At 42.0% G+C, this 27,133-nt stretch overlaps 1 protein-coding gene across 3 annotated transcripts in view; it reads right to left on the reverse strand.

The window, feature by feature from the left end:
• Nucleotides 1–27,133, reverse strand: part of LOC121284000 (glutamate receptor 4) — a 304,238-nt gene that overhangs the window by 14,030 nt on the left and 263,075 nt on the right. For all 3 annotated transcript variants that reach the window (XM_041198891.1, XM_041198890.1, XM_041198892.1), the window contains one exon: nucleotides 6,360–6,558. In XM_041198891.1, coding sequence (XP_041054825.1) covers nucleotides 6,360–6,558 — 199 coding nt within the window. The remainder of the gene's footprint in view (nucleotides 1–6,359; nucleotides 6,559–27,133) is intronic.

The following is a 27,133-nucleotide window of genomic DNA, read 5'->3' on the forward strand; positions in this document are numbered from 1 at the left end:
GTAATGTGAGAAAACCTTTTTTCACACAGGGAGTCGTTCGGGTCTGGGCTGCACTGCTTGGAAATGGGGTGGAGACAGGTTCAATCGAGGCATTCAAGAGGGCATTAAATGATTATTTAAATAGAAGCAATGTGCAGGGTTACAGGGAAAAGGCAAGAGAATGGCACAGAGCCATAATGCTAATTCGAAGAGCTGGTGCAGACATGATGGACCGAATGGCCTCCTTCTGCACCATAACAATTCTGTGATTCTGTGAATTAGAATAATACCTGGAGAGGAAAAAAAGTTACAGGGATATGGGGCATGAGCGAGGGAATGGGACTAAATGGATTGCTCTTCTAAGGAGACTCGATGGCCTGAAGACGTCCATCTGTGCTTTACTGTTCTACATACTGTTCTACTCTATGTCTATAAGCAAGGTCAATGAAAAATGTTTCAAGGAGGGTGGGAATTATCAAAGAGGAGAAGTTTAGGAAAGATAAAAACAAAAAACTGCGGATGCTGGAAATCCAAAACAAAAACAGAATTACCTGGAAAAACTCAGCAGGTCTGGCAGCATCAGCAGAGAAGAAAAGAGTTGACGTTTCGAGTCCTCATGACGTTTCGAGTCCTCCTTCAACAGAACTGATTTTTCTTTACAAGGAAAGGGGTGAAATATAAGCTGGTTTAAGGTGGCAGGGTTGGGGGGGAGAAGAGAAGTGGAGGGGGTGGTGTTGTTGTAGGGACAAGCAAGCAGTGATAGGAGCAGATCATCAAAAGATGTCACAGATAAAAGAACAAAAGAACACAGAGGTGTTGAAGTTGGTGATATTATCTAAACGAATGTGCTAATTAAGAATGGATGGTAGGGCACTCAAGGTATAGCTCTAGTGGGGGTGGGGGGCATAAAAGATTTAAAAATAATGGAAATAGGTGGGAAAAGAAAAATCTATATAAATTATTGGAAAAAAAACAAAAGGAAGGGGGAAGAAACAGAAAGGGGGTGGGGATGGAGGAGGGAGCTTGAGACCTAAAGTTGTTGAATTCAATATTCAGTCCAGAAGGCTGTAAATTGGCTAGTCGGAAGATGGGGTGCTGTTCCTCCAGTTTGCGTTGGGCTTCACTGGAACAATGCAGTAGGCCAAGGACAGACATGTGGGCAAGAGAGCAGGGTGCAGTGTTAAAATGGCAAGCGACAGGGAGGTTTGGGTCATTCTTGCGGACAGACTGCAGGTGTTCTGCAAAGTGGTCTCTCCAGTGTAGAGGAGACTGCATTGGGAGCAACGAATACAGAAGACTAAGTTGGGGGAAATGCAAGTGAAATGCTGCTTCACTTGAAAGGAGTGTTTGGGCCCTTGGACAGTGAGGAGGGAGGAAGTGAAGGGGCAGGTGTTGCATCTTTTGCGTGGGCATGGGGAGGTGCCATAGGTGGGGGTTGAGGAGTAGGTGATGGAGGAGTGGACCAGGGTGTCCTGGAGGGAACGATCCCAATGGAATGCCGACGGGGGGGGTGAAGGGAAGATGTGTTTGTGGTGGCATCATGCTGGAGTTGGCGGAAATGGCGGAGGATGATCCTTTGAATGCGGAGGCTGGTGGGGTGATAAGTGAGGACAAGGGGGACCCTATCGTGTTTCTGGGAGGGAGGAGAAGGCGTGAGGGCGGATGCTCGGGAGATGGGCCGGACACGGTTGAGGGCCCTGTCAACGACCGTGGGTGGAAAACCTCGGTTAAGGAAGAAGGAGGACATGTCAGAGGAACTGTTTTTGAAGGTAGCATCATCGGAACAGATATGACGGAGGCGAAGGAACTGAGAGAATGGGATGGAGTCCTTACAGGAAGCGGGGTGTGAGGAGCTGTAGTCGAGGTAGCTGTGGGAGTCGGTGGGCTTGTAATGGATATTGGTGGACAGTCTATCACCAGAGATTGAGACAGAGAGGTCAAGGAAGGGAAGGGAAGTGTCAGAGATGGACCACGTGAAAATGATGGAGGGGGTGGAGATTGGAAGCAAAATTAATAAATTTTTCCAAGTCCCGACAAGAGCATGAAGCAGCACCGACGTAATCATCGATGTACCGGAGAAAGAGTTGTGGAAGGGGGCCGGAGTAGGACTGGAACAAGGAATGTTCCACATACCCCATAAAGAGACAGGCATAGCTGGGGCCCACGCGGGTACCCATATCCACACCTTTTATTTGGAGGAAGTGAGAGGAGTTGAAGGAGCAATTGTTCAGTGTGAGAACAAGTTCAGCCAGACGGAGGAGAGTAGTGGTGGATGGGGATTGTTCGAGCCTCTGTTTGAGGAAGAAGCTAAGGGCCCTCAGACCATCCTGGTGGGGGATGGAGGTGTAGAGGGATTGGACGTCCATGGTGAAGAGGAAGCGGTTGAGGCCAGGGAACTGGAAATTGTTGATGTGACTTAAGGTGTCAGAGGAATCACGGATGTAGGTGGGAAGGGTCTGGACAAGGGGAGAGAGAAGGGAGTCAAGATAACGAGAAATGAGTTCCGTGGGGCAGGAGCAAGCTGACATGATCGGTCTACCGGGGCAGTTCTGTTTGTGGATTTTGTGTAGGAGGTAGAAGTGGGCCGTCCGTGGTTGGGCAACTATCAGGTTGGAAGCTGTGGGAGAAAGATCCCCAGAGGAGATGAGGTCAGTGACAGTCCTGGAAACAATGGCTTGATGTTCAATGGTGGGGTCATGGTCCAGGGAGAGGTAGGAGGAAGTGTCTGCGAGTTGACGCTCAGCCTCCGCGAGGTAGAGGTCAGTGCGCCAGACAACAACAGCACCACCCTTGTCAGTGGGTTTGATAACAATGTCAGGTTTGGACCTGAGAGAACGGAGTGCAGTAAGTTCAGAGAGAGAGAGATTAGAATGGGTGAGAGGAGGAGAGAAATTGAGACGACTAATGTCGCACCGACAGTTCTCAATGAAAAAATCAAGAGAAGGTAAGAATCCATAGTTTAGGAAAGAGTTCCAAAGAGAAATTGGCCTGTGAAAGCTGAACAGTCAGTCTCTGATGGTGAAGTATAGGAAAGAGGAAATGCACAGGAGGCCAGGAACAGAAGACCGAAGGATATGGACAGGCACACAGTGCATGGGGCAAAGTTCTGGAGGGATTAATTACCAGGGCAAGGATTTTGAATTTAGTGGGGTAGAAATTGAATCTTGTTGCACACATTTTATGGGCAAAGGGGTCAATTTTGGGCAACCATACCCAAAGCACACCTGAAAGATGTCAGGCCAATATGGCTTCAGGCCAATATGGGTTCAGGCCATTTTAAAGCATTCTTGGTGACCTTCTTAACAAAGGATAGTCCCATGGCTTATGTAAATCATATGGTTTTATGAGGATTCTTCAGAGCTAGTAATGTTTTTATTATCAAAAATGTCCGAGTCTTCTGTGCGGTCTGCTCCCCCGACTTCCAGTTGGCCTCCTACCCCAATTGTTACTCCATGACTCTCCCTTCTTAGGTCTTATCTTTGGGCAGTTGACTTTTAGGCAAGTGGACTAATTTTCATTTTCTTAAACGGACAAGCTGTGTCTGGAGCCACAAGAGACCCAAATAATATTCATGATGCTTAAAGTGCAATTTGGGGCTGGTATCAGGCCTCCCTAAAAGAGTATACATTTTGTGTGCGTACCCATTTCAAGCTAAAAAACGGGCCAAAAGGAATTTCCTATGTGTTGAGGAATGCGGAAGAAGAGTTTGGTGAGGATAGCGGAATGTGTCTGTTGCACATTTTGTGGGACAGGATATGGGCAATTGAGTTTTAGACAGATTGGAAGTTTACATTGGGTGGAGCTTTGGAGACTAGAACAAGAACATTGGGGAAGTCAATTTAAATTCAGATTTAGCCCATGTTTGATATTATTTTCCTTTGGTATAAATGCATCAGCTCAACTTTTGGTGAAACTGTCTTATTAATTTTCCGATAAATAAGAGCTTCCAACTCTAGAATTTCTACATTTTTACTCTTGTCATGATATATTTGGCATCACTGTGGGCTCATACCCTGCGACCACTGAACTAGCCCATTTTCAGAAGATTCAATCATTGAACTGGAGATTTGGTTCTGGTCATTTGACTGGATTTTCACACCTGAAATGACTCTGTTTACACACAAGTATTGGACAGGTCCAAATAGTAATTTTTCTTATGTTTAACCGTTGTCACTAATTTCTTACTCTCCTTTGCTGCATGGGAGACCAATACCAGAGAGTACAGCTCAGCTAACTGAAAACTTGTGTGATAAATAACAGGAAAGTTCCACCTTATCTATATTACCATTAGTTTTGCCAGTCTCTAGCTAGGCTACTAGATGTAGCAGCTTACTGTACAGGAATGCTCCATTTCACTTCCCTGTCAATCTCAGAACAGCACTCTAGGTATTCCTGAAGACATCCATTGCCAACATGTTCCCATGAACAAAATATGCTGCATAGGAGCGAGCACAGAAGAAAGGCAGACAAATCAGGAAGAAAAAAAATACTACCAAAAAAAGCACAAGCATAGCATGAAACAACGTGTGACAATCTTTTTGAATGCACACATCCATTGCTGGATTAATGGAAACTCCAACCTGCTTTTCTCAACAGAAACATTGAATCTTTCATCCATTCAAACCTGTTCTTTTTACAGATTAAATATGTTCAATCTCACCATGGCCTCTACCTCCACTCTTTAAACTCTGCAAAACACTTCCTAATCTGGAAAGATAATGAGCTGGATTTTCATCCTCGAGGCGGGTAAGGGGAGTTGGGAAATGTCACGGCTCAGTGCTCCCGCCTCGGGCAAAGGTGCCTACAACGATGGGATTTTTGTCCCAGGACTGAGTGGTAACTGGACTCAGGCCTGCTGCCCCCTGAAAGAGTTTGGAGGCAGCCATAAAGGCTTCAGGGTGCCAAGGCGGGCTGTTTAAAAGGCGCACCATGATGGTCTGTGACATTTTTCCTGTTACAATAAAAGTAATAATACAGAAAACAGCCCTCTTGCACTCACTCCTCACAATCCATTACCCCTACACACTCCCCATGACCCATCTATGCCAACTTATACCACTTTATGACTCCCACCCAACTCCCATTGTCCCTCATACCCTCTATGCCAACCTTTGCACCTCCATCCAACCCCTCAATCTCTCAAACACTCCATACCAACCTATGTCCTTCCACCATCCTCCATGGCCCCTCATATTCTCCATGCTGACCTATGGCACTTGTATGTCTATTCAGCTAGTATACACTCTGTACAGAACCAATGAACCGTATAGTAACAATAACATGTGTGAAAAAACTTTAAAAACAGCCATTCATTCATAAAAGAATTCCTTTACTACAGACCTATAAAAGTGTCAATCACCCAGATCCTTTAACTTATCAGTAGCAGAAACTGCAAGCATTTGAAATCTCTATCTTGTGTGCATAAACCATATGCAATTGACAGAATAAATCAAAGAGAAAGACCTGTCAACCAAGCAATGTTTTCCCTGGGGTGCAGCTGTTTCAACAGAGTAATGGATATCTGGGCTCTCAGCCAAGATAACATAATAAGGCTTGCCTGAAACTGTTTTTTTAAAGCTTTTTCACACATGCTAGTATTACTGTAGGGTTCTGTACAGAGTCTATAATGGGTGAATGGGCATGGACATGCCATAGGCTGGCATGGAGGATATGAGGGGCATGGGGGTTGGGTGGAGGGCATAGGTTGGCAATGAGGCTATGTGGGACCATGGGCTGGGGGTGGGGGGCATAGATTGGCAAGGGGGCATTGGTAAGACCTTTTGAGCTTACCTTACAAAAGATTCCCTTATCCAGACCATGGCTCACAACACCTCTAAGGTGCATGAACCATGAGTCCTTGAAAAGCTGGCTGACTCCATGAAATTGAGGAGAGTTAGGAGATGCCTAACCCTGTAATAGGACCGCCCAAGTCGGGAGTACAGGGTGCAGGCCCGTGACCCGCACGAGCCCACACCCTTATACTGCGCTGGTGAAAATTAGGGGCACTGGGAATGGGGCTGGGAATCCTGGAATCAGGTCCCAGTCACCTTTTTTAAAGGTCCGTGGCATCACCCTGACTTTGTGAAAATCCAGCCCTATCAAACAGCGTTCAGGATATTCATTCGTTCTCACATCTCTATCATACTATTCCAGCCTGCTAATCTCCAGAGACGGCAATTTCCTCCCCAACTCCAGCAGCAAAAGAATCATTGTGTAATATGGAGAATTTGATCATATCAGCTTATAGCTATTATTGTAACGTCCCATTTTGTACCATTCCAAGCCAACTTTATATGTATCCCATTGTGTTTGTTCTGACTGGATAAGGATTTACTTGTTAATGTAGCACACCTAACCCTGTCAGACACTGGGAGGCTTACTCTGAAAAATTCTTTTGTAGAACCTGAGTCCAGCGTTCCGTAAGCAATTTCAGTTTGCTTTGAAAGATCTTCAGCACTTTCTATAGGTGACACCATTCTCTCTACAGTCAGGAAAGCAGCAAGATTGGCCGTGTAGGAGGAAATTATAATCAGAGTGAAGAACCACCACACTCCTCCAACAATGCGTCCAGACAGTGATCTAAATATTTAAAGAAAAGTACAGCTTTTAAATAATATTCTGAACAGCAAGAATGACACAACTAATTCAGCAAATTACAGCTCTTTGCATCACAAGCTGTCATAATCAGAAATGTTTTTATCTTCATACGCTGTAAGTTAAACATTTCAAATTCAAATAACAACCCTTTATTTAAAATGCTTTTGCTTTCTAATCCAGTTCAATGGCAGTAGCTTTAAAAAGGTTGTTTTGGTCACAGGAGCAGTGACTTGTGCTGCCTGGAACTGCCTGTCAAACGTATATGCTGTTTTCCGGTAAGATCACATTGGAAAGGAATGGCAAAGTGATCTGATTCCAATTTCCATTCATTCGAATGGGAAGCAACACTCTACCAAGTACAGCAGTGTCACCTCCAGTCCCTGCATTTTTTTTTAATTGACCTATCTTGCTACCATCCAGTTTTACAAGGTGTGACAAAAAGCAAGTGATGGGACCCGGGTTTAAGCTTGCCTTGCTATTTATGAAAATCTTTCAAAAACTGTAGTAATTCCCATAATTAACAATCTACTTTATAAGATTTACATTTCGGAAATATACCAATATTTCACTTGTAAACCAGGCTGTGGCAACACTAGCAGACCCCCAGACAGCCTGTACAGCAAAGCCAAGGAATATTATAAATATCTTCTACTGCCTACGTGCTGCTTTCAATTAGCACAGGAAGCAAATGAATTGGTGCAGCAGCACACGGACAATACACGGGAAGGAAAAGACTGGGAACACCAGGCAGTAACAGCTGCTCCTCATACCAAAACAGCCTTATTTTCCTTGGATACTATACATTTTCATATTTAGGCTATTATGGCTAATGTAATGGTGCCAATTTTGAGAAAAAAGTTTAAAATCCACAAGCATAGAATATGCTAATCTTTGTGCTGTGAAAAACATTCAACTGGAATTCATTAGACTTGAATTTACATCATGCTTATGATCACAGTCACCAAATGGATGCTAGTCTCTGTAATAAGCTGCAGCACATCAACACAATGGCTGATCAAAACATATAGTGCATGTACCACACATGGTCACACTGAAGAAGCTATCTTAAAGCTGCAGTGTCCTTACAATGGACATACTTATGCTGTCAAACCCTAAGACTGTCAACACAATTTTACAAAGAATTGACCCTAAAAGGTGATTAAAAGACATAAGAAAGATTTAAATTATTGACTTGACCTTCTCTAAAAATATTTCACAAAGAGGGAAACTAGATCCTTTAACAAGAGGCTGTTGTATCAGTGGGGGGAGCGGGGGGGGTGGGGGGGGGGGGCAGTGATCTCAAATACATAAGCCAATGAAAGGGGACACTGCTGCTTTAAAATGTGATTCCCCTGACAACACAGTGCCAAAGGAGTAACCAGACACTACTGATGGCATTTACTTAGTTACTGAAAACAGGAAAATTAAACTGTAACGTAAAATCACAGTACAATCACAAGAACAAAGGGAGAGAAAGACAGAAGACAAAAGGTAATGATACAAGAAACCAAAACATGAAGATATGGTAAATATTAATTTATTGAGACAATGAATGTACAGAGAACAAAATAACAAACACCACATGTACAATCACTACATAACAGTAACATTTCCTTAGAAGCACAGGAATATCTTACATATCAGACTGTAAAAAAACATTCCTACCGTAGAAAATTATTTCTGAAAGTTCTACCCCAATCTTTATAAAAGAGCAGTTAAACTCAGTACCTTGGTTTTGGCATCTTTTCACCAACATACCTTGTACTAGACCACATTGTCACTAATGTAAATCATTGAACAAAGTGAAAATTCATGCTGCATTGACAGTACATTCATTTCTAAGTACATTCATACAGCCATACAATTAAATATTATTGCTGAAAAGAGAGACACATTGCTGAAGCTTTTTGTCTTTCAATCATCAGGATACATGCAAAAATGCCAAATTTCAAACGATCACAACAATTTATAGTACAGGAGAAAGGGACACTGATTGGTTGGCAATTGACTCTGATTGGCCGAGGCATATCCATAGAGAAGACAATGGGGAACTATAGGTTCCCCATGCTTCTGGGTAATTCAAAAAAGGTGCAAGGCTTGAACACATTCCTTTTGTCTGCAGAAAATGGCTCCATGCATAAGAATGTTTGTCGCTTCTAGCAAGCATAAACGAGTCACATTAAAAGCTCAATTGATTATTGTAAATTGGCTGTTAGTGTAACTATTAGTGCACTCAGGATTGTTCAGCAAGTGCTGCCCAATTGTGAAAAACATCGAACAGTAGACATTTTGTTTTGGATTCTGCAAGCATGGGCTAAATGAGTAATTAAATTTTAGCAGTTCATATGCTTCTGTAACAAATTGATCTAAGGATTGTTAAGGGTTTCTTTTCCTTCTGTTGATGTCAGCTAAAAATCAGCATCAATATATAATGCACTAATACAGGACACACTGCTTTATACTCATGGCAACTTTTTTGCTAAAATTACTATATGAAGTACACCTCTTGAGGGTGCTTCTATTTACAAATCTAGTGGCATGCTGGCAAACGTAATATCATAAACAGCAATGTGATGACTGGGAATAGTATTTTGTGCAACCCATAAATTGCACATCCCAATTTTATTGGGACTTAAGAAGCTGGGTTAAGTAGAAGCCTTTTTTTACAGAAATATTGGCAAAGCTACCACATTTACTCTTTCTTTAGAGAATGCTATGGTTGATTGAGACAAGCAAAGGGAGGTTCAATTTATCATCATAACAGTGGACTTACATTTGCAAAAGCAACACAGTTACATCTGATCCAATAAACTGTGGTCTATGACAGGATTTCTGGCAACTTGAGACCTAACAATGGTCCACAGTAATGGCTTGTATCAGCTTAAATAATTGGGCATGACCCTAAATTTCTGAATGTACTATCCCAAGACCATTTAGTCTTCCTTGGAAATTTTGAATACTGTTCCTGAGATAACCTGTCAGCTTATTCTCTTATGACTGGATTTTTGGTTGGCGGGAATGAGGACAGGACACGAGGGAATTGGATCATGTTCTGGCCTGAATCGTAGGGTAGCAGGAGGCCTGGAACCTGGGACAGCGCAGGCTGGTGATATATTTTTAAAATCAGCGAATTCTTATATAGTGGGAAAAGGCCCCTCTGCCAGGTTCAGCCTCTTCAGTGCTGCTTCGAACTATATCTTTTCAAACAAACTTACAGCTGGCCCTGTCCCTGCCTCCATTGAGCTGGTCTGATTCCTGACAGCTGATGAACTTCGGCCACCTTGCCGAAACAGGGAAACTTACTGGAGACGAGCTCTTAATGAGTCCATAATGATTGAAATTGCCTAGTTAAAAGGAGAGGCTGGATTCCAAAGGCTGCTCCTTTTCCTGCCCTCTGGAAAACGTGGGAGGTGCAAGCAAAGGTAGGACTTCTGGTCATGTAATGTCGCAGTCATTTTTTTTCCTGTCCTGCCTTCTTTCCATTCCAACTTGGGGAAGGAAAATCTGGCCCCTATATGCTGGTAATATGGTTGTTGGACTTCTTGTTAACTTTGTCATAGTATGGAATATGTGCTGACACACCATCAAATATATTTCTAAAATCCTCTGACTATCTTACCTTCCTAAAAAACTAATTGGTATTATGTTTTTTACAAGTCCCTATAAATCTCTAGTCTATAGTGTTGACTAAACAAATAGGCACTCTAATATTAGAGTTATTCTCCACTGCAGTACATCTTCTAACTAACAATGCCTTTCCTGTAGCCAGCTGCTTAAATACTTGGGTGAAGATGAATAATGCTATAGAATTTAATTATTGAACACTTCTATCTAAGTGATATTTTCTATCCTCATCAAAAAGCAGGCATAATGTTTGAGGCAATCTTTGCACTCATAAGTGCTAGAATAGAGAAATCGATTTACAGCTTATCTGAGTATTGATCTCAAAATTAGAAACATAGGGCAGGATTTTCAGCTCGGTGTGCGGCCGAATGCCCAAAACGCACGAGCGTCCCAATGTCATTGCGCACGCGCACATTGTTATGGTCGGCAGGCGAGCGCGGGAGTCAGCAGCGCGTCCACCAACAATTAAGAGGGCTGTTAAGCCCATTAATCAATTAATTAAAGTGAAACTTTCCCAGTTGAATAGGCCAAGCGGCCTTTGCGTTTTTTGTGAAACCTCATCTACAGGCCGGATGAGGTTTTGAACAGTGATTAGAAAAAAACATTTTTAAACCTCATTTTCAACATGTCTCTGATCATGTGACAGAGTCACATGCAGGGACATGTTTTCCTTATTTTTGAAATCTTTAATGTTAAGAATCTTCAGCTCCCTGAGGCAGCTCTGTGCCCTCAGGGAGCTTTCACTGAGCGCATCCCCGTGCATGCGCACACTTCAGCGCTCACACTCCTCCCAACCCCCACCTCGGCAGCGCTGAGGTTATTGCTGTTAATTGGCCAGGCAGCATGAAATCGCGGTCGGGGCCCGATCAAGGGTGGCAGACCGCTGCGTGGCTGCTCACAGGCCTGCCCGACAGGGGGAAAATCCTCTCCATAAAACTCTCTTTTATGCATCATCAGGTTTGCTGAGAAAATTATTTTTAAATATATTGGCTCAAAAATGTACGGATTTGACAAGCTTTAAAAGGAATTAAATTTTCCCTTCTCTCCTGAAGTTACCGATTAAGGCAACTGACCTTAGCCAAATTAGCAGTGAGTTGGTGCACTTGATTTTATTCATTTAGTCTAAAAGATCAGCCAGGGTAGCTTGGGTACTTCATCCAACTGGGTATTTTTGACATGAACATGATCAGTGAGTTTTGGTGCGTTATTTGACAATAACTGATTCTTACTCAAGGAATATTTTGCAGCAAGGCTGGGAACCCTGATTGGTGTTTCTCCTGCTAAACCAAGAACACCAGAACGCATTGTAATGCCTCCCCGATACCAAGGTAAACATCCAGCCACCTCCTTAAACAATATAAATTTCATCACCTTTCCACTTCTCTTTATCCCTGAAGAACGGTCCTACAGACTTGAAACGTTAACTCTGGCCTCAATTTTTCCAGCGTCAGGCAGGGTCGGCAGGAGCAGATGGGGGCAGTTGTGGAACTGTCCGCCGCGTGCGATTGGCTCCGCACCAACATTTTATGTGGGTGGGCCAATTAAGACCTGCCCAGCATAATATGAGCGCTACCTGTGCGGGTGGGGGGGGAGGTGGGAGGGTCGGGTCCAGCGCTCTTTCGCACATGGGCGTGAAAGAGTGCAGCAATCTCCCTGAGGCACAGAGTTGCTTCAGGGAGATTGAAGCACTTGTGAAAATAATAAATACATGCAATAAAAATTTAATGAAACATGTCCCCTCATGTGACTGCGTCACATGAGATGTGATATGGTTTTACTTTTCACAACAAGTTTTCATTCAATTTGTGAAAGCTTTAGGAAAGCTCATCTCGCTCATGGATGAGGTTTCCTAAAAAACATAAAGGCCTGCGCCAGCCTGCCAACCATTAGATTGAACGGGCAGCATAAATTTGAAATTAATTAGTTCCTTAATGGCCTTAATAGGCCTTATAGTTATTGGCGGGCGTGTGCTGGAGTCATCACATGTCATTTTACGTTCCAGCATGTCGAATGTAAAATCCTGGCCTCTGTTTCCCTGTCCACAGAAGCTGTCAGACCTGCTGGGTTTTCCCAGCATTTTCTTTTTTTATTTCAGATCTCCAGCATCCGCGGTGTTTTGCTTTTATCTGAGCCAAAAGGGAATTGGATAATTATTTGAAAAGGAAAGTTTTGCAGGGCTATGTGGGGAAAGAACGGGGCAGTGGGACTAATTGGTTGGCCTTTCAATGAACTGGCAGGTAGGATGGTCCAATTTCTGTGATGTATGATTCTATAACTGGGAGACTGAACTTCTGACCTTCCTGCTAATTACTGCTCAGTTCCATACTGGAGCAGTGTATTATCCACTGAGTTATTTATCTGACAAATATGCGCAAGTTGAGTAGACTGGGGCTAGTAAACTGTGAAAATAGCACATCAGGTAATGGGAACATAGGGCAGGATTTTTCGTTCGGCGGGCGTTTACGAACAGTCGGTGGACCCAGGAGTGTCTGGGAAACGGGCGCCCGACTGCAATCAGCCCCCGACTGCGATTTCACACTGGCTGGCCAATTAAAGGCCAGCCACTGTGGAGCATGCACTGAAAGGTTTGGCGCTGCGCCGGGGTGGAGGTGGAAGGAGGGCGAGCGCTGAAGTCAGTACTAGTGCGGGGAGGAGCATGAAATGAAAGCTCCCTGAAGGCAGAGAGCTGCCACAGGGAGCTGAAGAATTTAAATGCAATAAAAACAGATTTAAATTCTGGAAAAAATGCCCAAGCATCAGAATCAGTCACCTGAATATATACAATATGAAAATTCTGTCCATATATTTTTAAAAATTTAATAACAGAAACCTCATCCTGCCCATGGATGAGGATTCCTGATAAATGCAAAGGCCGCTTGGCCGATTCGCCTACCCGTCAACCATAACTTTGGACGGTCAACAAAAAAATCTCCATTAATCACAACTTTAATGGCCTTAATAAGCCTCTTAATTGTCGGCGGGTGAACTTCCAACTCTCGTGTGCACCTGCTGGCTGAAACATCGCCCAAGTGTGCGATGACATCAGGACACTCGCCAGATTCCATCACGTGCTATGTCATGCTCGAGTGGGTCGGGTATGTACCCGCACACTGAGCAAATAATTCTGCCCATAGCAACTTGGGCCCTGATTTTAAAGGGTGGACGGAGCGAGCAGCGATGGTGGACACAAGCTCTGAACTGATTGGTGCAACTAAGAAGTCCAGAGACGTGGAAGCCTGACCAATCCTAATGACTGATCATCGTCTGAATAAATTTTAAGGGACGCTCATCTGAACCCGGCCAGAAACGTTACCTGGCCAGAAGAGACATAAGGCAATGGGACCCAGCAGAAGGTAAATGCTGGGGTGTGCAAGTTTGTCAAACTGATACCAGTACGGAGAGGGAGAAAGAAATCTGAGGCAAGAGAAGTCCAAGGATTCTTCTTGTTCCATTGAGCAATTATTTAACCTGACTTGTTCTGACCACTCTACTGCATCCAGCCAAGTTTCTCTGGCAGCTTTCACACCAAGCAGGCCTCCCCAAGCCTTCATAAAAATCACGTCACAGCAACAGTAGCGTCATCGGGCCTCAACCTTTACATTTGAGTTAGGCCTTCGCTTGCTTAGGAACCTTGCCCAACCCTAAAGTCGATGAAGGTAAGATGTTGCCAGGAGGGAACGGTGTGGCCTCAGGATGATAATCAGGTTTGGCCTGATCTTAACCCCCCCTCTTATCGCTGGGTGATAGGGTTAAAATCCTCAATTCTCAACTGACATTTTATAGCATGCGCCAAACATTAAAAATTAGATTTAAAAACAATAAAATATCTGTGCTAAAAGCATTACCATTTAATTGTTCATAAAAATAATTAATAATTATGAAATGTTTTGATAGAGTAGATAATGAGCAAGTATTAACTGGCAGGAGGGGGAGTAACTAGATTTAAGGTAACTGGCAAAAGAATCAGAAGGGAGATGAGGAAAAAAATATTTATGCAATGAGTTGTTGTCATCTGGAATGCACTGTCAGAAAGGTTGGTGGAAGCAGAATCAATAGTAACTTTCAAAAGGGAATTGGATATAAACTTCAAAAGATAATATTTTTAGGACTATGGCCATAGAGCTAGGAAATATGGGACTAAGTTATAGCTCTTTCAAAGAGCCAGTGCAAGCACAATGGGCTGAATGGCATCCTTCTGTGTTGAATGATTTTATGAATTAAATGCTTCTATGGGTAGGATTTTTCCCTTGGCAGGGGTGCTCGGCGGGGGCAGGTGGGTGCGCCTGGGAAGCCGGCAGCCGTTTGCGATGGACTTTGCAACGAGATTTCACATGGGCAGGCCAATTAAGGCCCTCCCTGCGTGGATTGCGAGCGGCAGCACTGAGTGCAGCCTGGGCGGGCAGGGGGAGGAGGGAGAGCCGGGCCTAGCAGGCAGCTCGCGCATGCGCGCTAAAGAGCGTTTCAATCTCCCTGAGGCACGGAGCTACTTCAGGGGGATTGAAGCGCTGTGTAAAAAAAATGAGGAAAATAAAAATGTAATAAAACATGTCCTCTCATGACTCTGTCACATGAGCTGGGACATGTTTTTAATTCAAAAATAAAGCTTTTATTTCATGTTTATTTGCTTTAGGAAACCTCATCCCGCTCATGGATGAAGTTTCCTAAACATTGTAAAGGCCGCTTGGCCTTTTTGCCTGCCCACCAACTGTTAGGTTAGAAGGGGAGCGTAAATTTGAATTTAATTAGATTGTTAATGGCTTTAACAGGCCTTTTAATTATTGGCGGCCGCAGCTGACACCGGCATGCGCCCACCAAACAAAATATTGTGAGACTGCGCGACGACGCCTGAACACACGGCTGATGTCATTCATGCGTCATTTTACGCTCGGGCCTGTCGGGCGTGCGCCCGCATGCTGAGCATAATATTCTGCCTTTTATATAATTTATTGCTGGTTTAACTGCCCATGGCATGTAAATGCCTATTAGAATGAAATTCAATAGCTGGAGCAGGAACACCAATTACTGTTGATTAAGAAACCGACAACTCTTCCTTGAACACATGTCGGTCATAGAGTAAACATGAACTGGAGAGCTGTTTGAAAGGGGAACTATCCAGGTGCCATGTGGTGCAGCAATATAAATTAGTAAAATAGAGTGGGGCTAGAGTGCAGTCAATACATCATCCCATTTCAATACTGCTCAGACCACTATGGTGCTCATATTTGTTCAAATTAGCAACAGCACTCCTTCGCAGCAGGTACCTCTTCACACTTACAAAAGGCCAATATACACAGTTATAGTGCCTTGAATATAGAAAACCCTCTCAATGACTCCTTGCAAGAAGGTACATATTTAGGAACTGTGTGGAGATTGGAATAATGATGAACAAAGTAAGGGGATGTGACAATGGCAAGATTTAAGAATAGATTTTGAGGAGGTATTTTGAAGCTGAGTGAAGTTAAAGCAAGAGGAAAGGGTACAGGAAAATAATTTCATTTGAGTTTTGAGGGAGTATCCTTAATCATGGGGAACCTGCATGGCTAAACTCTGAAACATGACTCCCCTCCCCCAATTTTTCTTCTCAAAGCATTTATTACCTCAAACGAACACAGGCATTTAGTTAAAGGACAAGATAGATCTAGGGTAAATGCTGCCATGTAGGTCCTTATCTCTTGATATCTTCTAGGCTGTTACATTTTAATTTATTTAATTCATGTTCTCACAACTTAGCATATGAAGCACTTATTTCGGAATCCAAAATGTATTTTGTTGCCAGTAAAATAGATTGCTGCAGGCACCAATGTGATAAGCCTGTGAGTAATTTCAGTGCAGACTCTTATATAAACCTGTGACTGCCCTTATCACAAGGTGCTGCTGATGAAGAAAGTCATTCACCCTATCTTAATTCAACCATCCAGAACAAACTTATATTTCTCCTTTGCTGTATCAATGTATTTCGTAAATATTTCAGAAATGATCCTAAGGTTTTTATCTTTAAAATTCTCCCAGAAGTCCATTGCAAATGTTGGTAATTCCCTGCATGCATGAAAGGCATGCTACAAATGTAAATCTTTCTTTTTTCTTTTTTGGTATCAGATCTAGCTAACTTTTTGTAGTTTGAACCTGTGCACACTTGTCTTTCTCCCACTGTTTAATGAAAAGAAGCTTTCTGGATTAACCTTTTCCATGTACTTTAAAAAAAATTGTTCATGGGATGTGGATGCCACTGGCCAAGCCAGCATTTATTAACACTGAGCCAAATAAAGAGATGGTGGAACAGGTGACCAAAAGCTTGGCTAAAGAGGTAAATTTTAAGAAGTGATTTAGAGGAAGGGAGACAGATAGTGAGGTAGAGGAGTTTAGGTTTCAGGACAACTAAAAGGGCCATTTACAACACCCCAAGACAGCATAGTTATAGTCAGGTTACACTCTGCCACTGCTGGTCCAGCATATATTTTTAACACTTACTCTCAAAAAAACACTGCTTGAGATTGCGGCCCACAACAAATGTCAGTGAGTAACAATGCCTGTAATCAATGAAGTATGAAGGTGAGCGAGGGCTGAAAGCATAAGCAGAATGATTGTGTGTCAATTTCAAACAGTGAGTATATGTCATAAAATTATATGTGATAGCATTATCAGATTTTCGCTGTGATTTTGTATTCTGGGTGGCTGACCTAGGATTTATGGCTCACTTTCAAAACTGCGGAAATTTTTCAAGAGGCAGGAAGTAGTGTAAAAAGGAACACTTCAACTTAAAACTGAGTGTCTGGAAGCTGCTCTAACAAACACGGTTGATTTTTCAATAGCTTTAAATATCAAGTTACAAAACACATAGCAAATTTAAATAAAGCTGGCTGCTTTCAGATGGGACTTTGCAGAGGCTATGAATGCGATAGTAATGTTCCATAGTCATGTGATATTCTAAATTTTGACAAGATCTGACTCAAAATGAGCACAGATGTGTGTTCAATAGGTGCTAATACAAATGCGTCTTCCAGCTGCACTTTTTATGAACAAGAGCCTCGGCTGACAGCCATTTACAGAGCTTTATGCTTTGATTAATGAACAATTCAGTCACTCATTGTGACATACAATCCTGAATGACACACATACCGTCTTTATCTTTTGCTTCCTTGTCTCATAATGAAGTGTATTCACAATTTAAAAGTTGCTAATTGCACCAGTTACATGGTGCAAACTCAATTTGTAATAGATTTATTTTGAAGCATGTTAAAACATGTTGTCTAGAAATTACAGTTGGTGATGTTATTGTGTGAATACTTAATATGATCATGTCAATTTTTTCTGTCGTTTTAACAGAAGCTGTGTTAATGCCTCTGTCAAAACAGCAGAGATCCTTAACGTGCAAAGACATCCTGAATGCATCCTTAAAGTGTTTGCAAAATAATATCACTGAGAGTAATTTCCAAGCTGAAATATTTTTATTCTCGCACTCATACATCTGTGTAGCAAATCAAATGCAACTCAAAATAGTGATGATCCGATGAAGCATTGATGTTATAACACAAGTCATTGGGCCTAAAAAGAGAAAATGCTTCGCAACTGAAATGCTAAGCATTACTGAAGATTGCTCAGTGCTGACACTGACTTCCATTAGGAAAGTGTTCCATTCCTCAGTACTGACTTCCCTCACATAAGAACATAAGAAATAGGAGTAGGAGTAGGCCATTCGGCCCCTCCAGCCTTTCAAAAAGATCCTGGGGAGAATTTTCTCCCCGTCGGTTGGGGGGGGGTGCTGAGCAGGAGCAGGCATGGGTGGGCACTCAGCCGATTGTCTCCTGCGATCGACTGCATGCCGCCATTTCACATGGGTGGGCCAATTAAGGCCCACTCAGCATGACGCGCACCCGGAGTGCTGAGCACTCCCTGTGCAGGTGGTGGGAGGAGGGAGAGTCAGGGCCAGCGCTCTTACATGTATGCGCGCGAAAGAGCACAGAAATCTCCCTGAGGCACGGAGCTGCGCTCTTTGTCTGCCCGCCAGCCTTAAGGTTGGACGGGCAACACAGACAACCAGCTTAATTAGATTATTAACAGCCTTAATAGGCCTTTGACAGATCGGCGGGCACGCATTGGAGTTGGCCGTGCGCCCGCCGAACTGAAGATCGGAATGACGCGCGGTGACATCGGGGCACACGTCTGATGTCACCATGCGTCATTTTATGCATTGATGAGTGGGGTCCACCCCCTGCATGCCGACGACAAGATTCAGGCCCACGGCTCATCTGATTGTGACCTTTACTCCACTTTCCTGCCTGCTCTCAATAATCCTTGTCTAATGAAATATGTCTAATGCAGCTTTGAATATATTCAATGATGCAACCTTCACTTCTCACTGGGGAAGCGAATTCTGAAGACGAATCATCCTCTGAGACCAGAAATTCCCCCTAATCTCCATCTTAAATGGGAGACCCCTTATTTTGAAACTATGTCCACTAGTTCTAGATATCCCCACGAGGAGAAACATCCTCTCAGTATCTGCCCTGTTAAGCCCTCTCAGAATCTTATGGTCAGAATTATTAGCTTGGCGGGTGGGTGCGGGTCCGAGTGTGAAATGACCATGCGATGATGTCAGCCAAGTGTGCAGACATCAATGCATAGTTGCGCGAGCCGATAGCGCGCTCGCCAACAATTAAAAGACCTATTAAGGCCATTAAATAATCAATTGTGCTTAACTTTTCTCTGCCCGTTCAACCTAACGGTTGATGGGCAGATGAAAAGGCCAAACAGCCTTTGCAGTTTTTTGGAAACCTCATACACGGGCGGGATGAGGTTTCCGAAATTAAATACAAATGAAATAAAAATTTTAATTTTTAATTAAAAAACATGTCCCTGCTCATTTGATGGAGTCACCTGAGGGAACATGTTTTATTACATTTTTCTGTTCATTAATAATTTTTTCAATATATTCTTCATCTTCCAGAGGCTGCTCTGTGCCTCAGGGAGATTATTCAATGCTCTTGAGCGCTGCTGCCCCCATATCATGCTGGGTGGGCCTTAATTGGCCTGTCTGCATAAAATCGTGAAGTGCTACCAATCGTGGGTGGTTTCCTGACCACCCCCACCGATCCCACATGCCAAGGGAAAAATTTTGCCCTATATGTTTCAATAACATCACTTCTCATTCTTCTAGGGTCCAAATAAATATAGGCCCAAACTGCTCAGCCTTTCCTCTAAGACGAACCCTTCATCCCAGGAATCAGCCTAGTGAACCTTCTCTGAACTGCTTCCAATGCAAGGCCAGAATTTTTCCGTCGGCGAGTTGGGGGCGGGGCCCACTCACCGATACGAAAATGACGCGGGAACCCCCAAGGTCATCCCGCCCCATTTAAATATTCAGGAAGGCGGGGGCACTGCGTGATCAGCTGTCCGCCCACTGACCTGTCAATGGCCAATTGAAGCCATTGACAGGATAATTAAGGCAATTAAGTCCCCTGCCCGTCCAATCTTAAGGTTGGCGGGCAGGCCAGAAGCCCCAGCGGGCTTCTGAAAAAATATGAAACCTCATCCACTGTGGGATGAGGTTTCATGTCAGTTTTTAAAAAGTTTAATAAAGTTTTAGTCATATTTAATAACATGTCCCATCCCGTGTGACATTGTCACGTGAGGGGGACATGTTAATAATTTTTTTATTTTTCTATTTTTTTAAGTTTATCAAACTGTCAGCAATCTCCCTGAGACAGCACTTAGTCTCAGGGAGCAGTGCGCTCTTTCACGCGCACGCGTGTGAAAGAGTGCACTTTGACAGTTGGGGAATCCCTTCCCTGCCCCGCACAGGAAGCGCATAGCACTTCCTGTTGGGTGGCCCGCCCACTCAAAATGGCGGCAGGGCCCATTTCAGCGGTGGAGTTCAGCTGCCCGCCTGCTGCCGAGCCTGTGGGGCCCGCCCGCCCATCGAGGGCTAAATTCTGCCCCAAGTATATCCCATCTTAAGTAAGGTGAGGTAAACTATACACTGTACTAGCAGTGTGGTCTCACCAGTGCTATGTACAGTTATAGCAAGACTTCCCTACTTTTATTTTCCATCCCCTTACAATGAAGACCTACATTCCGTTTGCCTTCCTAATTACATACTGTCTCTGGTTGTTGACTTTTTATGATTCATGTACAAGGATACCCAGGTCCCTCTGTACACTCTTCAGCTGTTTCCATTTAAATAATACTTTTCTATTCTTCCTGCCAAATGGACAGTCTCGCATTTCCCCACATTACACTCCACCTGCGAAATGTTTTCCCCACTCACTTAACCTGCCTATATCCCTCAGCAAACTCTTTATATCCTCCTCATAGTTTGCTTTCCTACCTACCTTTGTATCATCAGCAAACCTGATTAAAATACAGTCAATCCCTTCATCCAAGTCATTGATGTAAATTGTAAATAGTTGAGGCCTAAGTACTGATTCCTGTGATACTCTACTAGTTACAGTTTGTCAACCTAAAAATTTATCCTAACTCTCTGTTTCCTGTGAGTTAGCCAGTCCTCTATCCATGCTAATATATCACCCTCAACACCACAAGCTCCTATCTTGTGTGGTAACATTTTATGTGGCACCTTATTGAATGCCTTTTGGGAATCAACATATTCTAAATCCACAGGTACTCCTTTATCCACCCTGCTTGTTACATCCACAAAGAACTCTAATAGATTTGTCAGACACAATTTCCCTTTCATAAAACCACGTTGACTCTATCAGATTGTGTTATGATTTTTTAAACGTCCTGCTACCACCTTTTTAATAATGGATTCTAGCATTTTCCCAATGATAGACGTTAGGTTAACTGGCCTATAGTTACCTGCCTTCTGTCTCCCTGCCTTCTTGAAATGTGTTATATTTGCAGTTTTCTAATCCACTAGGACCTTTACATCCACTATCTCTGCAGCCACTTCTTTTAAGACTCTAGAATTCAGGTCCAGGGAACTTGTCAGTCCTAAGTCCCATTAGTGTGCCCATTACTTATCCTCTAGTGATAGGAATTGTTTTAAGTTCCCCTCTCTATTATGCTTCTTGATTTTCTATATTCTTGGGATACTTTTTGTGTCTTCTATTGTGAAGATGGATACAAAATGTTTGTTTAAAGCCTCTGCCATTTCCTCACTTCATATTATTAATTTCCTAGTCTCACCCTCTAAGTGACCAATGCTCCCTTTGGCTACTCGTTTCCTTTTTACATACGCATAGAAGCTTTTACTGTCTATTTTTATATTTCTTGCTAGCTTTCTCTCATACTCGACTTTCTCCCTCTTTATTTTTTTAGTTATCCTTTGCTGATTTTGAAAACTTTCCCAATACTCTGGTCTACCACTAATCTTTGCAGCATTGTACTCCTATCAATTTGATATCATCCTTAACTTTCTTGGTTAGCCACAGATGGTACATCCTTTGGTTAGAGTCTTTCTTCCTCAAATGAATTCATCTTTGTTGAAAGTTATAAAATATTTCCTCAGATGCCTGCCAATGCTTTTCTACTGTCTTACCTCTAATCTATTTACCCACTCCACTTTAGCCAATTCTGTTTGCATATCCTTGTAATTGATTTTATAAAAGTTTAAGACATTAGTTATGGACCCACATTTCTCACTCTCAATCTGATTGTGAAATTCTACCTTGTTATGATAACTTTTGCCTAGAGGATTCTTAACTGTGAAGTCTTTAATTAAACCTCTCTCATTACACATTACCAGGTCCAAAATAGCCTGGATTCTGGTAGGTTTCAGAACATATTATTGTAAGAAACTTGTCCCAAGTATACTCTGTGAACTCATCCTTCAATATACCTTTGCCAAATTGATTTGTCTAATTGATGTAAAGATTAAGGTCAGGTAAAATGATTATTGCAGTACCTTTCTTGCAAGCCACCATTATTTCTTTATGTATGCTGTTTACTTGTGTACTGCTGTTAGGAGCCCTACAAACTACACACACCAGTGACTTCTTTTCTTTCTTACTTCCAGCTCCACCCAACCTAATTCTACATCCTGGTCTTCTCACTACTGTACAGATCTCATCCTTTATTAACAGAGCCACCTCGCCTCCTTTTCCTTTCTTCCTGTCCTTTCGAAATGTCAAATACTCTTAGTAAATATTCAGGTCCCCGCCTTGCTTACTTCATAGTAAAGCCCAAAACTAAAGCATTAGGGACAGCAATCTCCTTATTTGGTATTCAAGTGCTTAGCTGCCATGACAGAGGATGAAAGTTTCTAGCAAGCAGTGGGTGGGCTTATTAAAAAATTACAGGAGCACCACCCATGATTTACTGTCCTTTCCACTGAATTGAATGGACTGATAATCTTGGACACTACACCTGCCATTTACAATAATTTCTGGTTAATGTATGACATCTTGCAAACTTTCACCCAGAATGCCATCAAAGACCAGGAGATACTAAACCAGTATAAAACACTAGTCAGCCACTATCAGGTTATTGTGACCAATTTTGGGCACCACGCTTTAGGAAAGACGTGTAGGTTTTGGAGAGGTATAGAAGAGATTTACTGGAATTGTTCCAGGGTTGAGGGTTTACAGTTATGTGGACAGACTGGAAAAGCTAGATTGTTCTCCTTAGAATAGGAAGGCTAAGAGAAAATTTGATAGAATTATTTAAAATCATGAAGGTTTTAGGTGGAATAAATAAAGAGAAACTGTTTCCAATGGCTGAAGGATCTATATTAAGAAAGCACAGATTTAAGGTGATTGGCAAAAGCACCAGAGGTGACATGAGGAAAAAAAAATGCAATCAGTGGTTAGGATTTGCAATGCACGGCCTGATAGTGTGGTGGAAACAGATTCAAAAGCTTTAAAAAGGGAATTGGATAAATACTTGAAGAAGAAAAATATTGCAGGATTATGGGGAACTAACATGCAGATTTGATGATGGGCTAAATAGCTTCCTTCTGTGCAGTACTATTCTATGATTTTATATTTCTATTAAATGAAAATTTAGTGGAAGAAAATAATTATGATTTGTAGGCTATAAAGGTATGTTGTATAATTCTCCTGGGAGCATCTTTAACCGGTGTCAGTAACTAAAATTCAAACCATTTCAAGACAACCTTTTAAAGGGCAATTAGGGATGGACAATAAATGCTGGCCTAGCCAGTGAAACCACACCCCATGAATGAATTTAAAAAAATGACTTCAACAACTCTATATGCCAGGTTTAGAAATGTTTGGAATAGGACTCTAGGATTACAGGTTAAATGTATTTACTGCGATAAATATATTGCAAATATTACACACTTTGAAAAACTGAAGTTCCATATACTGTTAATTAGCAACTTACAATATGTCCTCAGTATAGTTATACAAATAAAGCACATAGCCATCATTCAGAAAGATGAAAGAGAAACAGTAAATTATAGTTCATGCAATTTCTCAAATGGGAGTAAGAATTGATTTTCTTTACTCTCCACTGAGATCCAATTAAAAAAAACTTATTTATGAAAAATAAAAGTATTAAATCTTACTTTTGATAGTTCATTCATTTCTGTGAACTAATTAATGGGATCATGTCCAACTTTGCTGTGATGGTGGTATCCTGACAAATGGAATAATCAGCCACTGTAGAGACTGTCCAAACATAATACCATTTCCTGTGGGAGGTGGCTGAAAATGCAAATTGGTTTACTATACCTGCTGCACGGCCCTACCTGCATTTTTCAGGTACAAGTGGGTGGATGTTGAATGGCTTATCCAGCAGTCCTCACAAGTTGCTAAATAAGTTTTAAGTTTTTATTATTGTGGAACAAGAGGAGGGGAAATGCCTTACCTGGATCTTCAGGCAAACTTGGACCCGCAGACAGTCCATGCAAAGCTCCACCATGCTCCCACCCTCCATTCTCTCTCCCCAACCCCATTATTGCCCACCCTCTCACACATTCAATCTGTAGGATTGGCTTAGCATGGGAGATGGCCAATTTCCAGCACTTGCACAAGTAGTGAACTACAGCATGGCACAAGGAGCTCGCCGACAGCATTTAAACAAGACTCAAACCCGAAAATGATTCTGGCCTCCTCATACTAGTTTCATGCAGGTGGCGCAGCTACCCTGACAATTTCGTACCTGCTTCAGGTGGAAGTCAAATCACCCAAATTATGTCATACAATGATAATGACACAGAAGGAGGCCATTCAGCCCACTGAATGGGACTCTGGGAATGAAAGTTAAATGTAGTTTATATATGGAGCAGGAAAGCAGGATTTCTGAGTGCTTTTTGATGAATTAAGATTTTCCAGCCCTGCTGTGGCAGGACCCCCGTGATAGATGCGATGAGCTATTTAAATCTCTGCTGACTTCGACAGGACCCAGAAGATCCTGCCAGCGGGAGGTGCTTGAAAGTCCTGCCCAAAGTCTATCCACAAACCAAGTTATAATTTTCTCTCTTTCCCGTGTGTCCTCTCCTACTGGACAGTACTATGTATTTACTGCGATAAATATATTGCAAATATTACACACTTTGAAAAACTGAAGTTCCATATACTGTTAATTAGCAACTTACAATATGTCCTCAGTATAGTTATACAAATAAAGCACATAGTCATCATTCAGAAAGATGAAAGAGAAACAGCAAATTATAGTTCATGCAATTTCTCAAATGGGGGTAAGAATTGATAACAGCAGAGCTGCCATCTTACACTGAAAATGTCAAACTCAATTTTTCTTATATGTGACTTTGAAATTCTTATTAGTGTATTACAATTTCATTCTGCATTTCTATCCATTTAAAATATGGATCATTGGCTTATTGTATTTAAATAACTCAAATTCCTTTTTTTAAAGAGGCGATTTTCTGAGATTTTTACCTGTGTTTTGAGGATTGTATTTGCAATTCACAGTCATCTTTCCATGAAAACCACAGATCACTGGTGTTATTAACTGGATGAAGAATGAAAGAACTTGCATTTATATGTGTCTTTCATGTCCTCAGAACATCCCATAGCTCTTTGCAGCCGTTAAATTACTTTTGAAATGCAATTACTGTTGGTACATAGGTCAATTTACTTACAGCAAGGCTCCACAAAATATAATGAGATAAATGACCAGATAATCTGTTTTGAGTAGTGCTGATTAAGGGATAAATTTTGTCTTGGACACTGGGAGAACTCCCCTGCTCTTCTTTGTAAAAGTGCCTGGGATCTTTTATTCTGATCTGAGAGGGCAGAGGGGGCCACAGTTTAGCCTGTCATCCAAAAGACAGCACCTCCGACAATGTAATGCTCCCTAGTGCTGAACTAGATTATGTGTCAGTGTGGCTTGAAACCATAACCTATTATCTCAGAGGTTATCACTGAGTCAAGGTAATAAGCTCTCAGACTAATGTCAATGCAGATCTCCAGTCATCAAGAGGTACACAAAAGTGAACCAAGGCGATGCACAGGAAGTAAGTTAACTCACATGGTAGTGGCACTTCCATCATGCGATACATAAATCTTTAGACAGAATAAGTCATAATTTTATATATATTATATTCAAAAGTATTAACTGTAATAATGGCACAGAGACTCTTCCGGTACATATATGGCCCTGCACATGAAAGTTAAATAAATGCATTTTTATTTGTTCTTAGATTTTGGGCTATACCTATTGGTCATCCTGACTGTAACTAATTAACTCATGGTGCTACTTAGGCGATTTTTGCAAACATCACAAGATAGTAACTTACAGGTTACTGGTAAGATGCAGGAAAACAATAAGTAAACAGGTAAGATTTGTATGACCGCAGCCAACAAAAGACAAATGCTCCACTGCATTAACTCAGACAAGAAGCCATCAATCAAAAGTTGTCACCACTCTCTTGCTGCCAGTAACCCACTTAACATTCTTAATCCCTAGTGCTAGCTGATTATTGGTGAACTGAATGCTGATGCCACTGTCAATGGCAATTTAGAGCAGCATGCAGCAAAATGTTGATGACCTTTCTGGGGTCATTCATGAAGCAGTCAGCAGAATGATGATGATTACTGTGCTGCTATTTGAGCACATCCAAAGGTCAGTTATCACCCTGGTCTGGATATAGACTTTATTGTATTGCACCTCAGCTCTAGTGTATGTTGTGAAGAGGTGTGATAAGCCGTAGTTTCAATATGTAGCTTCTATCTCATAGCAGTAAGCTGTCCAATCTTCTCTCTTCTTGGAGGAGCTTATTAATGATATTTTGTTGTAAGATATATCAACCATGGCTATTCCCTCAAAGACAGGTATTAACATATAGAATCCTAAATTAATGGTTACATAGCAACTGCATATTAAAGAAATGAAAGCCTTTTGACTTATGTAAACTACGGCATTGACGAATCACAAAGGTAAAAAGATAAAGGAGGCTATTCAACTCATCTTTGTCACCCTTCCTAGAGAACAATAATTCACCATTACAACAACTAACTGTCGCTTGAATAATTCCAGAGGTTTTGCCTCCACAGCTGCCAGAGGAGGATCATTACAGATATTACTCACTGTTTCTCCAAGTTGCCTTTTACCAGTGTGTATCTAGTTCTCTTTACCTGATAGCTGTGGTTTAACTTGAGACAGAGATTAGGACCAGCCCAACTTTGTCAGTTTCTCTTCTCAATCATTTCCTTTCATCACTGAGAGCCTAAGATTTATCTAAACATGCCTTGTATGTTTTTCAACACCAAGTATCAGCTTTGTGGCCCATCCTTGCACCACTCTTAGAGAGGGGATGATTCCTTTGTATGTTGGTGATCACAACTGAATTCAGTATTCATGGTGCACCATTCAGGTCCAACATTTATTCTATGCAATTTGGCAATGTAGCTCAGAATGTTCTTTGCTTTATTGATTGCTGTTCTGCAAAGATTACACATAGTTAGAGTTGAATCCCTTACTCATACTACATCGCTTTCAGCTTCTCCTGTATCGCGTTAAACACCATTAATCATGTTTCATATTTTTT

Source organism: Carcharodon carcharias, chromosome 11 (genome assembly GCF_017639515.1).
Source record: "Carcharodon carcharias isolate sCarCar2 chromosome 11, sCarCar2.pri, whole genome shotgun sequence".
NCBI classification, from domain to species: Eukaryota; Metazoa; Chordata; class Chondrichthyes; order Lamniformes; family Lamnidae; genus Carcharodon; species Carcharodon carcharias.